The sequence below is a fragment of the Apium graveolens genome, chromosome 2, assembly GCF_009905375.1.
Source record: "Apium graveolens cultivar Ventura chromosome 2, ASM990537v1, whole genome shotgun sequence".
NCBI classification, from domain to species: Eukaryota; Viridiplantae; Streptophyta; class Magnoliopsida; order Apiales; family Apiaceae; genus Apium; species Apium graveolens.
In genome coordinates, this window is record NC_133648.1 from 319,529,032 (window position 1) to 319,544,631 (window position 15,600).

The 15,600-nt window shown below is 40.4% G+C and overlaps 1 protein-coding gene across 1 annotated transcript; it reads right to left on the minus strand.

Annotated features, from left to right (window-relative positions):
• Window positions 1-638: 638 nt before the first annotated feature.
• Window positions 639-5,555, minus strand: LOC141706447 (polyadenylate-binding protein 7). The gene is made up of 10 exons (XM_074509209.1): window positions 5,186-5,555; window positions 4,127-4,245; window positions 3,813-4,006; window positions 3,465-3,724; window positions 3,267-3,373; window positions 2,978-3,167; window positions 2,472-2,764; window positions 2,203-2,355; window positions 1,419-1,616; window positions 639-1,106 (listed from the first exon to the last, which is right to left on the minus strand). Exons 1-10 carry the CDS (start codon window positions 5,370-5,372, stop codon window positions 909-911), a joined length of 1,899 nt encoding a protein of 632 aa, XP_074365310.1. The 5' UTR covers window positions 5,373-5,555; the 3' UTR covers window positions 639-908.
• Window positions 5,556-15,600: the final 10,045 nt, after the last annotated feature.

Genomic DNA, 15,600 nt, shown 5'->3' on the forward strand with positions numbered 1-15,600 from the left:
TGCCAGGCATGAATCCATTTTTTTGTTGATGGCTGCAGTGAGTAAATCTAGTTAGGTCTCAGAATCAGGCGAAGAGACGTTGACATGTAGCAGTGCCTGCAAGTGTTGGCGATTTTGGAGAAATTTATAAATCTGAGTTATCAAGTGATTGTGGCAATAAAATCAGCATGAGTACCCAACAAGTACTCAATGAAGTTGCTATAATTTCTCAAGACACCAGAATCTAGTCAAGCTATTAGGGTGTTGTCTTGAAGTTGCTATAATATACTCTGCTGCTTACACTCCCATCTACCATGAAAATGTGAAGTCAACAAGTATGATCCTGTATGATGAGTCTGATCATTGCATTTAAGTGTCACCATAACTTAATTCAAGAACCTGAGCATTTCCAACAATTCAGACATGGTGTCTGTCATACACTCGTCAAACGTGATTTATGATGCATCGATGCATCTTAATTTGACAGACTGCAGATAATTTACATTCACATTCAGTGTACATGAAACCATCAATTGTTCTGTATGGACAGTTTCTGATGCCTTTTTGCATCTCCAGAACAGTGAAAAATCATAAAATGTCCGAAAAAAGGACATGCCTCACCAGGCTCAGCAATTACCAGCCAAAATTGAGGAACACCAGCATCTAATTGAATTTATAGTGCTGAGGAAAGGAACGACAAAAAATACTGAAACAGCTGATTAACAGCAACAAGTAACTGTAATTAACAAGTCATATCCCTGAAGCAAAAGACAAGGGAGCCAAAATACTCTATATAGTCTACATAGGTATAGAAAAAAAAGAAGGGAGATTGTTTCCCTAAAGTAAAGGTAACTATCTAAATTTCAGTCAGAAGCTCAGCCTCAAGCAGAACCTCTTCTATGATATAACCTAAGAGACGATAGCATCTCTCAGTTCACTGCCACCTCGGCAGATAGGTAACTAGGATGAAGTGCCTCTTGACCGGGGACAATAGGCTTAGAGACCTTGAGGACTTCTACAGCATTTTCCACCCTTGCAGACAATGACTCCGGTGACTCTAATAACAAAAGCAATTCTGAGGGTTCCATTTCCAAAAGCATTCCAGTTATCTTTCCAGCAAGATCAGGCTGCATAGAAAAAACATTCTATTACATTATACAAGAAAATCAGTAAGGCAATACATTAACCAATAAATGAATACCCAAGGATTTCATACAACACCTCGAAGCACAGTAAGACACGAAACAAAAGTAAATTTAAATAAAATTATTCAATTAAATAGACAATCTGCCTTTTTAATGAAAGCTATATGCAAAATGCAAATCAAAAGAGGAGTACAACCTAAGCCTTGTAGTATTTAGGTTTTGTTTTACTGCAAGTTTCGCCTAAATCACCCACTTTTTCCGTTAAAACAATGTGATGTACTATAATATAAGTACCTTCAGCTGGTTGACAAGAGGGAATAGGCGATCACCAAGCATTTGTTTCTGCTGATCAGGAGAAGCGGCAGCTAACCTACTACTCAGCATCTCTAATCCTTCAGTTCCATCAGAATTTGCAGGGACAGAGGATGCAGTCGTCCCTTTGTTCAGTTCACGGGAACGCCCATTTGGCACATACGTAGCATGGCCAGGCCCCTGCAGCACATGAAGTCAGTAACCCAAAAACTAGAATTTAAATATTCAACAAATACCTGAAAATCATCTCATTAACAATAAGAGTGTATGCCTAGGCCACAAGCATTTAAAACAAAAATAATCAAAAAATGATACGGTCATTAATAATGCTAGTAATATAATTACTGTTAACAAAAAATCAGATACAAACATAGGAAAATTCATTCTAATATCACAGAAATCTAGTTATTTCAAGAAGCAGGTATGGTGCATAACTGCATACTGTATCTTTTGCATATTTGCAAATGCCAGATACAATTTTTTTAAAAAAACAGTACGCAATAAATAAAATGAGTGCATGCAAAGAAAAGAAAAAGAAGGAAAATAATATTTTTATCCAGTAAAGTAAAGATATACCAACAAGATAGCTCAGCATTTTACATCAAAAAACAAAATACATTTTTCTTTAGTAATTTTTCTTGGCATACATGGTGGAAATCTAAAATTTCACTCGACATAAAAAAAGGAAAAACCTACAAACAAAAATAGTCACAATTGCAGAAAGAAATATATTGCAAAAACAAATATATCAATGATGGTAGCAAACCTGATGATTGCTCGCATCAGTTGATGAAACCAGAAAATGTGGTGTTTGTTGCAAATGTGGCACATACGAGACACCATGAGCACCGCCTTGTGGATGCAGATGGCCATTTGCCCTTCCCCTGTTTTGCCTATTTTGTCTTGGATTGTTTGACATCTTAGGAAAGAAATGAATTGCTGTTAACAACTAACAAGTGTATAGAGAAACTCGAGGATGACAAAATACAAAACTAAAAACTGCTAAAAAAAAATAAAAGACGATAAATAACATACAGCTGGATGATGAGATGGTTGAAAAGCTGGTCTTGATGGAGATGAAAAGCCATTAGCCCCCCATCCAGGCCTCATAGCCAGAGGCTGAAACATGAAACCTGGTCTAGGAGAAACTTGTGGAAAAATACCAGGAGCTGTGTAGTAATAAGGAGGATAACCACCAGGAAAAAAAGCTGATTGACCTGCTGCTAGTCCTGCAGCATGCTGTGCATGCTGAAGTTGTAATTGTGCTTGTCTTTCCTCTTTCCTTTGAGCGATTGCAACGTATATTGGCTTTCCATGAAACATAAAACCTATAAAATTCGAAGACAATGTTATTATTACAGGAGCAATACTTGTTGCAATTTATTAATATATCAGATCGTTAAGATTATGGAGTACAAAGGTAACAAAATAATATATGAAAGCAAACAGTCATCCCCTTTGATTGTTTTACGAAATGCAGATAAATCTTAGGGAGAAAATCAAAACAAGCAGCATAATTCGGATCCAAAAAGAATGCTGACCGTGAAGCGAGGTTAAAGCTTTATTAGCCTCCTCCGGTGTGGAGAAACAGACAAATCCAAACCCTTTGCTAATTCCTTTTTCATCTCGCATCAGTTTAGCAGAAGTAATTGTTCCCCACTCACCGAAGAGTTCACGCAGCTCAGTGTCACTCACCTCCTCATGAATATTCTTGACATATACATTTGATGCCTACAACAAAATGTGGGAACTTCTTTAAATACTCTAGTTATAGTAGAGTCTAGGCAACCACAAGAACAGCATGATAGAAATATTAAGTAATATGACTACCTGGTATTTTAAGATATTTTCCTTTCTTTTCTCCTCAAACTGACGACGCAAAATTTGCTCACGTTCTGATTTCTTTTGTGCCCTAGCTACATAAAGAACCTTTGAGCCTGCTTAATACATTTATCAGGTGAACACAATAAGAGTCTGGCAGTTTTCCAGTCAAAAATCAACTCAACTACACAAAGAAAGTTTACCCACCAAGTTGTGATCCATTCATAGTTTCCATTGCCACTCTTGCATCATCTGGGCTATCAAAATTGACAAATCCAAACCCTTTAGAATTGCCATTTTCATCTTTTGATATAACCAAGCTAGCAATTTTCCCAAACTCGGAGAACTTCTCTTTAAGAAGTTCTTCATTGATTTCTAAATCCAGATTCTTCACGTATAAATTGGTATATTTATCATGAGCACCAGATGAAGTGCGGTCACTTTTTCTTAAAAATTTACCAACATACCTATACCAGAAAAAAATAAAAATGAAAAAAAATACACAACTAGCTAATTATGTTCTGATATATTTTAGAGTATACAAAGTACGCATACAATTGTTTGCCTTCAAACACGGTTCCATTAAGCTTCTCAATAGCAGCATGTGCAGAGTCCTCCTGCTCGAACTGAACAAAGCCAAAACCCTTGCTCTTAGCACCCTCAGACATAGCAACTTTGCAAGACAAAATATTCCCAAATTTCTGAAACAGTTCTTTGAGTTTTGCATTATCAACAGATTCATTCAAGTTCTGCAATGAACATGAGAAATGTGTAAGTCATCCAGGTCATTAACATATATGCATCATCAGAACCTTCCTGTATAAAGAATATCACAGTCTTGTTTAAAGTTAAGGTAGAAACACATATACCTTGACAAACACATTGCCAATTCCATTTTTTCTTGCTGTAGGATCTCGAGCCGACCACATAACCCTCATCACCTTCCCATTAAGTACATAATTGTTTTTGAGCTCAATAGCCTGATTTGCTATTCACAATCCAGAGGGACATCTTGATTAGAAAACTCTAAAGAAGAAATTTATAGTTTAATCATCAAAATTATCCAGCTAATCAAAAAAGACATTCCTTTTTCTTAGAGTTCATACAGTATAATACATCAACTGCTTTATTGATTATTGCCTTGTGTCTTTTGATTAAACATGTCCTTCCCTTCTCACAATATACAGATATATTCTTAAAGATACCGAGCTTGTTACGGATATTCAATTAGATTCATCCATGACCAAATAGATTCAAGTGATTAGAAACACAAACAATCAAATGCACAATAGTCAAATCAAAACATGTCAAATTAGTCCTAGTTTTTTTTAATCGTAGGTAACCCGCAGCCACTACCCTTCGGGCGCACTGGGTAAACGTCAACAGTCATTAAAATTTTTAAGATATATGCACTCGTAGCACATTACAAATATCAGGCGATCAAGCTTTAACCAGGAAAGATTCAGTACCATTCAGAAGATTAAGCACAATTAAATTATAACATCAGATTAAAAAAACATCACAAACAGAAGAATCAGGCGATCAAGCTTCAAAACTAAGTGACACGTCACCTATTCCGAATTTAGAAGCAATATTCAAACACTTAATTATATTAAAAAATCGAAACTATAATCACTCACCATATATCTTTACCAACACATGCAAACACACACATTTTTAAAAATATAAAAAACTTCTACATAAAGACACGACTCAGCTCATAAAATTATTTAACAAACTCATCAACAACGGCTACGTAAAGACACGATTCGGATTATAAATTTATTTAACAAACTCATCAACATTTCTCGCAACGGCACGAATTTAAGCATGCATATGAATTCAAGGAACATACCATACACATGACAATTTAATTAAGACAAAATAAAAAAAAATAATTAATAAAAAAATAGAATTTATGATCATACCATCCTGAGCAGAGTGAAAGTTGACGTAACCGTAACAAAGAGAAAGGCCGTTAGTTGAGTCACGACACACACGCACCGTGCCTAGGCTTTGAAACTCCGAAAACGCATCGAACAGCTGCGCATCACCAACTTCTGGATGGAGGTCTCCTACGTAGAGAGACGACGGAATTGCGTTGATCGTCGTCATTCTGATTATAATTCACGTGCACAAGTGTAGATGATATAATGTATGTGAATTTGTGTGTGTGTTTTTTGTGTTTTAAGGGAGAGATGTAAGTGGCGTTTCGTTATGTAATTAAATTGATAGTAAATAAATACAGCGAGAGAGAGATAGATAGAGAGAGAGAGATTTTAAAGAGAGATTAAAAAAGATTGCATTGATAGGAGAGAGAGAGAGATGGCAGAGAGAGTCAGAGAGATTGAGAGAGATGGCATGTAATAAAGTAAAGGAGTTAGTAATTACTTTTTTCCAAATTTTCCAAAATAAGGGATTGTACATTCTATCTGTAGGAATGTGCATTAATTTGGATATTAATAATAGATGAGATTATTAGAATTTTTACCCCGTTTTGTTTATATTTTTCTAGATATTGAGATATACGCGTTTTATATTCATATCTGCACAACCTTCTTTTGTTTCTACTTGTGTATATGTAACAATTATTTTTTTGTTTGAGGCCTATATTTCAGTATCTCGAAGATATAGTTAGTACTAGCCTAAAATCCATCCATGCGATGCCCGATTATTTAAAATAATTATTTTTATATTATTTTTTAACTATAAAAGTTTTGGACCTCAGGTGTTATTTTTTTATTTTTTTTAATTTTTTGGTATTTCGATGTTATCTAAAATAGAAAGGAAGTTTAGAATTAGTTGTGCGTTACATAATGTTACATTGCACGTGATGTGTTAGGAGGAAACTCACACATATTCGAAATTCAATATACCAATATGAAGTACACACACAACAATATATTTGACGTGAAAAACCTACATCACGAACTTGTATTTTTAATCAATATAATTATCAATAATACATCAATACATAACACCTCAATGGTGTCTGTTATAGAGAGAATTTCGTATAACAGGAGGTTATTGACCTGAATAAAGATCAAGGGTGGTGTTTGAGGGCGGAGGGAGGTTATGTATGATGGTGGCTGAGCTTGTATGTTGACTCCTTAAAAAAGAATAGGGTTTGTGTTATTCTCTATCAAGTGTCGACTCATGTCTCATACAAGTGCCTACGTACCCTATTTATAGGGATCAAGCCTCACGTAGTTCTTGGGGAACAAGTCACGTAGGCTAGGGTTAGGGTTTTCCAACCCGTGCAGCCCAAACCCATGATAAAATCAGGCCTTTAGCCAATTAGTCACGTAAATCTCGACCGACTCCACACGCTTCCTACAATCTCGCGACATCTCCGCATTTCTTCCCGTAATTGTAGGAATATTCCGTGTCGGCCCCGAAATCTACCAGCAACTCAATCATCTATGAGTCACTTTCCATGTTGCACACAAAGTCCTTTGATGCGGGCCCGACCTGGTCACCTCGGCCCGCACCGCCTTCCTTTTCAATCAATAAATACAATGTTACCTCTGTTTTCATAAGATGTGGGTTCATGGGCCCAGCCCGCGTGTGGGCACCTGAGCCCAGCCCGTGTGCGTGCAACTGAGCCCAGCTCGCGCAAGAGAGCCCAGATGACAAGTGTGAGCCCACCCTACATGTGTGAACCCAGCTCGCACATGTAAGCCCAACTCGCATATGAGGAGCCCAACTCACATGTCATGAGCCCAGCTCGCATGTCATGAGCCCAGCCCGCATGTGCTGAGCCCGTCACATTAATCCATAGTTATAGCCCACACATGAGAGTCAAGTTATTCAATGGGCCCATGGGGACCTGTTTAGGGCCCATGACCGAAAGCGGACATAACAACTACCCCCCAAAATTCCTGGTCGCATCTTGAGTCTAGGAATTTTTCCAATCATTAGCTTTTTATGGCCCCGAAAGCGCGAGCCCGCGAGGTCGCACCAAACACCTCGCGTTCCTCGCCTCACATGCCTTCAACGATCATGCGTTTGAACACATGACAGTTGTTGGACAGCTGGCATAAGGATGCGTGTCATCCTCTGAGATGATGACATGTGGCCTTCTCCCTTTCTCTCTCCTATCCCCTATAAATATGTGAGATCTTCACTTCATTTCTCACATTTCCAAGAACACTTATCGAACTGCTGCTCATTTTGCTCAAGGATCTATCACGGCGGAAACCATCATCACCACAAGAACCGTCTACCGACGACGATATTCTCCGGGACCAGATTCATCAGGATCATCCTACACTTCACCTACAGGTATTCCTTTGATCTTCAATCTTCCATATCCGTTCATGTTTGTACATATGCACCATGCGAGCACACACCACCTGTTCGATGCGAGCCCACACACAATCACGAAACGCGATGCGAGCCTGTCTGCTCGCTTAGATAGTTAGGTGCGATCCTGTGTGAGACGTGAGGACACTTAGGTGCGCCCCCATACTTGTTTTTACTTTCTTTTTAGGGCCACACACTAATATTCACCATCTTCTACAGATGTCGAGTGCGTCTTCAACCCGCTCCTACGGATCATCTCGCTCTTCCTCGAGCCCGGCTCGCTCTTCAGCCATTCCGTCTCCATTAAATTAATATCCACCCGAGCAGCAAGGCTCAAAGGACTTCCAACACGAGCTGACTTCCCTATCTGGCAGTCTTAGCCAACCTATTTCTCCCGGCTCTGCTATCACCCCTCAAGGGGCCCTTAACATTGCTAAAGTTGAGAACTCGATGCGAGCAGGTGGCTCCGGCTCGCTGGATATTCACCTCGACCCTAATCCTGAAGACTACACTAGGGAGAGGAATATTTACGATTGGAGAAACAGGCCCGTGGACCTCTCCAAGATACTAGCCTCCCTCAGGGTGGAGGAACTTTTAACCCGCGAGCCCGCTCCTTTGGACAAAGAACGAGTTGATGAGCTTTTAAGAGGGATGGTTGAAGAGAGAGCGGCCTGCCTTAGGCAAGCTACAACCAATGACCTCGACCCCATTCATGTCGACTCAGAGTCCACTGATAGCGACCTGGGGAGTGCCTATTATGACACCAAGAAAGGGAAGGAGCCTGTGGCTGCAGAGTATCCCATCTTGGGGCTCGAGGGTGAAGAAGACGGCTCACATCGGTCTTATGACTCCCCTCAAACCGAGGAGGTGGCAGATGTTACAAGTCAGTATAAGATCTGCAACTATAACTATGTCCCCGCAGTTTCTCCTGAGCCTTATGTGCCTCCTGCCCAGCCCGAACTTGAGGGTGAGGTTATCTTCAGAAAGCAGATCATCCCAGATGGGGAGGAGAGCTCTACTGCGGCCGAGGAGATAAAGGTGTTCGCTTGCCGCGACGTGCCCACCTCGCTTACTCAGAAGCACTTGGCTGAGCACATCGGGCAGTTCCAGCTCGAGGGTCATATTGTCTTGCCCTTGCCGCACATGAGATGCTATAGATTCAATCATTCGGAGAATGGAGGCAGAGTGCCTCACATGGTTTTGTCCACCTTTCTACTATGGCTAGGAATCTCCTCTCCCCTCCATCCTTTCATTAAGGATGTTTGCGAATACTACCAGCTCGCACCCCTTAGAATCAATCTAAACGGATACCGGGCCGCCCTCGCACTGTACATCATGTACCACAAATACGGGTACCCTCCTCTAACCACGAGGCAGCTGGGTTATTTCCTAAATTTGAAGCATTCTCCCAACGACTTTGGGTATTTCTACCTCTCTGTCTGGCCGTGCTTCAACAAGAAGAACCTCATCCACAACGGGCCGAGCAACTCAGGGAAATGAAAGAGCCCCTACTTCTATATCCACGAGGTGCCTCGAGTCCAGACTCACTTTTTTTATAATCCATGTAAGTTTTCCCTGACCGCATTCCTTTTCTTCACAATAGTCCTTTCTTAACGAAAAATGTTTTTACTCATCTCCAGCCACCCAGCCTCGCACTGTCCTTGCTGGACAGGAAAAGGTAAACGCGGATAGCCTTCTGGGACTTCCCAAGGCGGACAGGGATATCAGAAAACTCATAACGACCTCAAACCTGGTCGCGTGTGGGTTTTTGAAAGAAGGAGTGAGGCTGACTCCCCAAAAGAAGAAGCCAAAGAAAAGAGCCAGAAAGGGTAAGAACATCGGGCCCGCTCATGCGAGCCCGTGTGCTCGCATGCCTATATTTCTTGCACGCATCATCCCTTTCATTGCATTTTAATTTTCTGCATTTACTATCTGCTCGCATCTCCTCTATCCATTATATCTTGTTGTGACTAACATATTGTTTTATTGTCTTCTTTTCAGAAATGGCCATCTCCCCTATTCCCTTTATGGAAGAGGCTGAGCAAGCTGCGACCTCGGGCCCAGTTCAGCCCGCGGCTGCGACCACAGGGGCTCGCTCTCAGGTTAACCCTCCAGCCCGCATGACTACTCTTACTGAGCATCTCAGGAGTTCAGGGCCTTCTCCTCGGATGAAAAGGCATCGAGGCCATAAAGAGGGAAAAACTGGCGAGCCTGACCCAAAAAAGGCTGCTCCATCTGATGCCCCTCTCCCCACTTCTTCTTCTGTCAACACGGTCGCGACCACATTTGGCCGGCTCGCACAAGCTCACATCAGCGACCAGGATGTGAAGAATTGGTCTTCTTCTTCTTCTCTTGAGGCCAACAACGACGCGCTGACCTGGGCCGCGACTGAGGTGTATTACCGTCAGCTGTCTAAGGCTCGAGAAATGTGAGCCCTCAGCCAGACCAACATAAAGCTCGAATCTAAGGTCAAGTCTCTTCAGAGCAAGGTCGCCGAACACGGGCAGGAGAAAGTTACGCTGGTGAATAATTATAATCAGAAGATGCTTGACTTGAATGCTGCTCACGAGAAGGCTTTAAGGGAGTAGAAGGAGGCTCATGACCTGGCCGCGGATGCGTGGAAGATGGAGAATGATAGCCTCGAGGAGAGGGTGCTCAAGCTGGAGGGGTCAGTTTTTTCCTTGACCACGGGCCGCAAGGCCGCCCTTGCTGATGCGAGGAACCTGGGGGCCAGGAACTTCATGAAAATCTTCATCAGTAAGGTTCCAGACTTTGATTGGGCAGCTCTGGGCGCGGGCACAACTAGGCATGCTGAGAAGCTAAAGCTGGAGATGGAACGAGACACTCAGATTGCCGAGGAGGCCCGGCTCGCAGCTGAGCAGGCCCAGGTCGCGGCTGATGAGGCTCACAAGGAGAAGGAGGCTGATAAGCCTTAGATTAATTTTATTTTGGAACTAAAATTTTGACTGGGTAAGCGGGAACCTTTCTCGCCTCGCGTTTGTATTTGAAACATTCTGCCTTGGGGCATAACTTATTTATCTCTTGTTTGTATAAAATTACAAGTCTTTTGTGCCCGTATTTATCTTTATTGTGCTAGCTAGTTTCCTTAATTTTGTGTAAACTTACCATGCCTCCACTGACCAAAAGTTATCATAACCCTGGTCGCGTATGGTGGGTGTCACACCTTCACAGCGAGCCGAGCTCATCAGCTCGCATCATTGTTCAGTCAAAATAAAATAAATGATATTTTAAGTAGAACATGCTCGCACCATTACTAACTCACAAGTGTTGCATGGGTACCTTCATTAGCGAGTCGGGCTCAGGGGCTCGCATCTTGTTCCTGTGTCCTCACCTCACATAATGCGACTCTGGCCATGTATGGCAAATGTCCATACTTGATAGAGGACTGGGCTCCCCGGCCCGCATCTATCTCCCCGCGAGCCCAAGAATATGGGCTCGCATCGCGGTCGTCTCTAACTTTTAATAGTTTTTGGGCGCCTCTCACTATTTTCATAGTTTTATCTTCATCTTTAATCCGCTTTGTGCTCATTACTTTCCCAAGCGGGCCGGGGCCCAGCTCGTTTCATAGACTTGTTGTGAAGCGGGCCGGGGCCCGCTTGACTTATGATTTTAACATGTTGGATATATTTGAGATGTCATGTCTAATATGTTTCATGTTTAGTTTTCAGATTTTAACTAACATGGAATATCAGTTTTTACTGAAATCAGGACTTACTGGAAGTCAGGACTTAAGGATATTAGGACTTAGATTATCAGAAGATAATATCAGAAGATGGATATCAGAACTTGAGTACTGGAGGACTAACAGTTAAGGAAGGAAGCTGATTTACAGGAAAGAAGATCGAAACTAATACGGTATAAGATATGCATGGAAAGAGTTCGAGGATTAGAAGAATTATTTAAGATATCTGGTTGATATATTTTAGGAGACAGAATTATATTCCATATCAACTAGAAGTTATCTTGTAACTGTGTGTCTATATAAACACAAACATAGGTTTACTCTATAAGAGTTACGATCATCGGGAAGATCATATATTGTAATCTAGCAGCTCTCGTGATATTTGTTCATCACCGAGAGAGGACAGTTCCATTGTAACAGAGTTTGTTATATCGAATACATCTGTTTTCTGTTACTTGTGCTTTAAATCGATTTGATTGTATTCTACACTGTATTCAACCCCCTTCTACAGTGTTGTGTGACCTAACAAGTGGTATCAGAGCCTATCTGTTAACACACATACAATAAAGATCCAAAATAATCATGTCTGAAGAAGCAGAAAATCCAACCAAGCCCGCCAAATCTGAAGAAACTCCAAAGACTCAAACCCACAGTCGATATGAGACTATCAGGGTTCCCATGCTGAGACCTTCTGAGTATCCCATATGGAAAGTGAAGATGGCTATGTTTCTGGAAGCTACAGATCCAGAATACCTTGACATAATTTATGAAGGACCGCATAAGCCAACCAAGCTCTCTGTTGTAGTTGCAAATCAGCCAGCAAAGACCATACCAAAGGAGAAAAGTGAATACACAGCTGAAGATATCTCACCTATTGCCAAGGATGCAAAGGTAAGGCATTTGCTGCATAGTGCCATTGATAATGTCATGTCAAATAGGGTAATTCAATGCAAGACTGCAAATGAGATATGGGATGCTTTGGAGACAATGTGTCAGGGAACTGATGCAATCAAGAAAAATAGGAGGACTATACTCACTCAAGAGTACGAGCACTTTGACTCAAAAAGTGATAGTTTGTACTATGATTATTATCAGATAAAACCTTCTTTGAAGAAAGTTACTTTAATTCCTTCTAGTATAAAGTATGATGCAAAGTCTGATAATGTTAATACTGATAAGAAAATTGTTAGCATAAACTCTGATGTTAAATCCGATGTAAATGTTAACAAACTTAAAAAGGCCAAAGGATCCAAGCAAGTTTGGATCCTTAAAACTAACATTTAGTGGTCTTTGTGATTGCAGGGCAACATGAAGAACATCCTAGTCCTGGACAGTGGATGTTTAGGACATATGACTGGAAATAAAGCCCTGCTATCAGACTTTGTAGAGAAAGCTGGCCCAGGAGTTTCTTATGGAGATGGCAACATTGGGAAAACTCTGGGATATGGCAAGATCAATCTTGGGAATGTCATTGAATCAGTAGCTCTAGTCTCAGGTCTTAAACACAATCTGTTGAGTATAAGTCAAATCTGTGACATAGGTTATCATGTGGATTTCTTTGAAGAATATTGTGAAGTTATAAGTAATTCAACAGGCAAAGTGATTCTGAAAGGATATAGGCATGGTAACATTTATGAAGCCAGACTTTCAACAAGTACTGATGGTTCTACAATCTGTCTGTTGAGTAGAACATCAATTGAAGAAAGCTGGAATTGGCACAAGAAACTCTCTCATTTAAATTTCAACAATATAAATGAGCTTGTAAAGAAAGATCTTGTGAGAGGACTGCCAAAAACAGTATTTGCTCCTGATGGCCTTTGTGATTCATGTCAGAAGGCAAAACAAAGAAAATCTTCTTTCAAGAGCAAAACTGAGTCATCAATTCTTGAGCCTTATCACCTACATGCATGTTGATCTATTTGGTCCAGTCAATGTCATGTCTATTGCAAAGAAGAAATATGCTATGGTTATAGTGGATGAGTTCACAAGGTACACATGGGTGTACTTCTTGCACAAGAAGACTGAAACTGCATCTACCCTAACTGATCATGTTAGATAGCTGGATTAATTGATCAAAGATTCTGTTAAAATCATAAGGAGTGATAATGGCACTGAGTTCAAGAATTCAATCATGGAAGAGTTCTGCAAAGATCATGGAATCAAATAGGAATTTTCTGCACCTGGAACTCCACAGCAAAATGGAGTTGTAGAAAGAAAGAACAGGACTCTCATTGAAGCTGCACGAATAATGCTTGATGAAGCAAAGCTACCAACCTATTTTTGGGCTGTATCTGTGCAGAATGCTTGTTTTACATAAAATGCAACACTCATAAACAAGCATGGAAAAACACCATATGAAATGGTGAAGAAGAAGAAGCCAAATCTGAAATACTTTCATGTATTTGGTTGCAAGTGTTTTGTTCTTAAGACTCATACTGAGCAGCTGTCAAAATTTGATCTAAAAGCTGATGAAGGAATTTTTGTTGGATATCCACTTTCCACAAAAGCCTTCAGAGTCTACAATTTAAGAACAAGAGTTGTCATGGAATCTATCAATGTCTCTTTTGATGATAAGAAAATTACTGGAGTTGAAGATTTCTATGATAATGATCAGCTGAAATTTGAGAATGAAGATTTAAATTCTGATTCTGGAAATTCTGATGACTTAAATCCTGATCCTGTAAGCTCTGATAGATTAAGTTCTGATGTCATTGAATCTGTGATAACAACTCCAAAGGAAAATGCACCTGTCCAGGGGGAGCAAGCTGAAGAACCTACCACATCTCAAGACTCACGAGAAGCATCAGAACCTGTCTCTGGCTCTTCAAGTTCTGATTCGTCTAGTTCTGATGAGCCAAATTCTGAAAATTCTGGAAGCTCTGATTCTTCAACTCCTAAAAAATCAAACTCAAATTCTGAAGTCTCAGAGAGCATAACTACAGGGGGAGCATCAGAAAATGCTGATGGAGATAACATGGATCATGGGGGGGGGATCCAGTTCTAGAGATCAACTTCCATCTGCAAGGAAGTGGACTAAAGCACATACACCTGATTTAATCATTGGAGATCCCGAAGCAGGTGTCAGAACTAGAACTGCAACTTCAAATGGATGTCTCTATCATTCCTTTCTATCTCAGACTGAACCAAAAAAAGTGGAAGAAGCTCTTCAAGATGCTGATTGGGTACAAGCAATGCAGGAAGAGTTAAATGAATTTGAAAGAAATAAAGTCTGGACCCTAGTGCCAAGACCAAAGAACAGATCAGTTGTTGGTACAAAATGGGTGTTCAAAAACAAAACTGACAGTGATGTCATAATTACAAGGAATAAAGCAAGACTGGTTGCTAAAGGTTACTCTCAGCAGGAGGGTATTGATTATGATGAAATATTTGCACCATTTGCTAGATTAGAAGCCATAGGGATCTTTTTGACTTATGCTGCTCACAAGAAGTTTAAAGTCTTTCAAATGGATGTGAAAAGTGCATTTCTCAATGGAGAATTGGAAGAAGAGGTATATGTTGAACAACCTCCAGGCTTTGTAGATCCTAAATTTCCAAATCATGTCTACAGGCTTGACAAAGCACTTTATGGCCTTAAGCAAGCTCCAAGAGCATGGTATGAGACTTTAGCTCAATTTCTTCTAGAAAATGGATTTCACAGAGGCGCAATTGACAAAACTTTATTCTACCTCAACCATGAAAATGACTTACTTTTGGTACATATATATGTTGATGATATCATATTTGGTTCTACTAATTCCAAACCGTGTGAGAAGTTTGCAAAGCTAATGTAGTCAAGATATCAAATGAGATGATGGGAGAACTCAGCTATTTTCTGGGCCTTCAAGTCAAGCAAACTGAAGAAGGCACTTTTATCTATCAATCCAAGTATACCAGAAATTTACTGAAGAATTTTGGAATGCAAGATTGTTCAACTGCATCCACTCCCATGGCCACTGCAACCAAGTTAGATAAGGATACTGGTAAATCAGTAGATATTACTAATTACAGAGGTATGATTGGCTCATTACTCTATCTAACTGCAAGTAGACCTGATATCATGTATGCTACCTGTCTTTGTGCAAGATTTCAGGCTGATCCAAGAGAACCTCACTTATTAGTTGTGAAAAGAATTTTCAAGTACCTTAAGGGTACAGCTGATCTAGGACTGTGGTATCCTAGGGAATCAGATTTTAAGCTAATTGGTCACTCAGATGCAGATTTTGCAGGATGCAAAATAGACAGGAAAAGCACTAGTGGAAGCTGCCAATTTCTTGGAGGCAGATTGGTTTCTTGGTTTAGCAAGAAACAAAAGTCAATTTCCACATCAACTGCAGA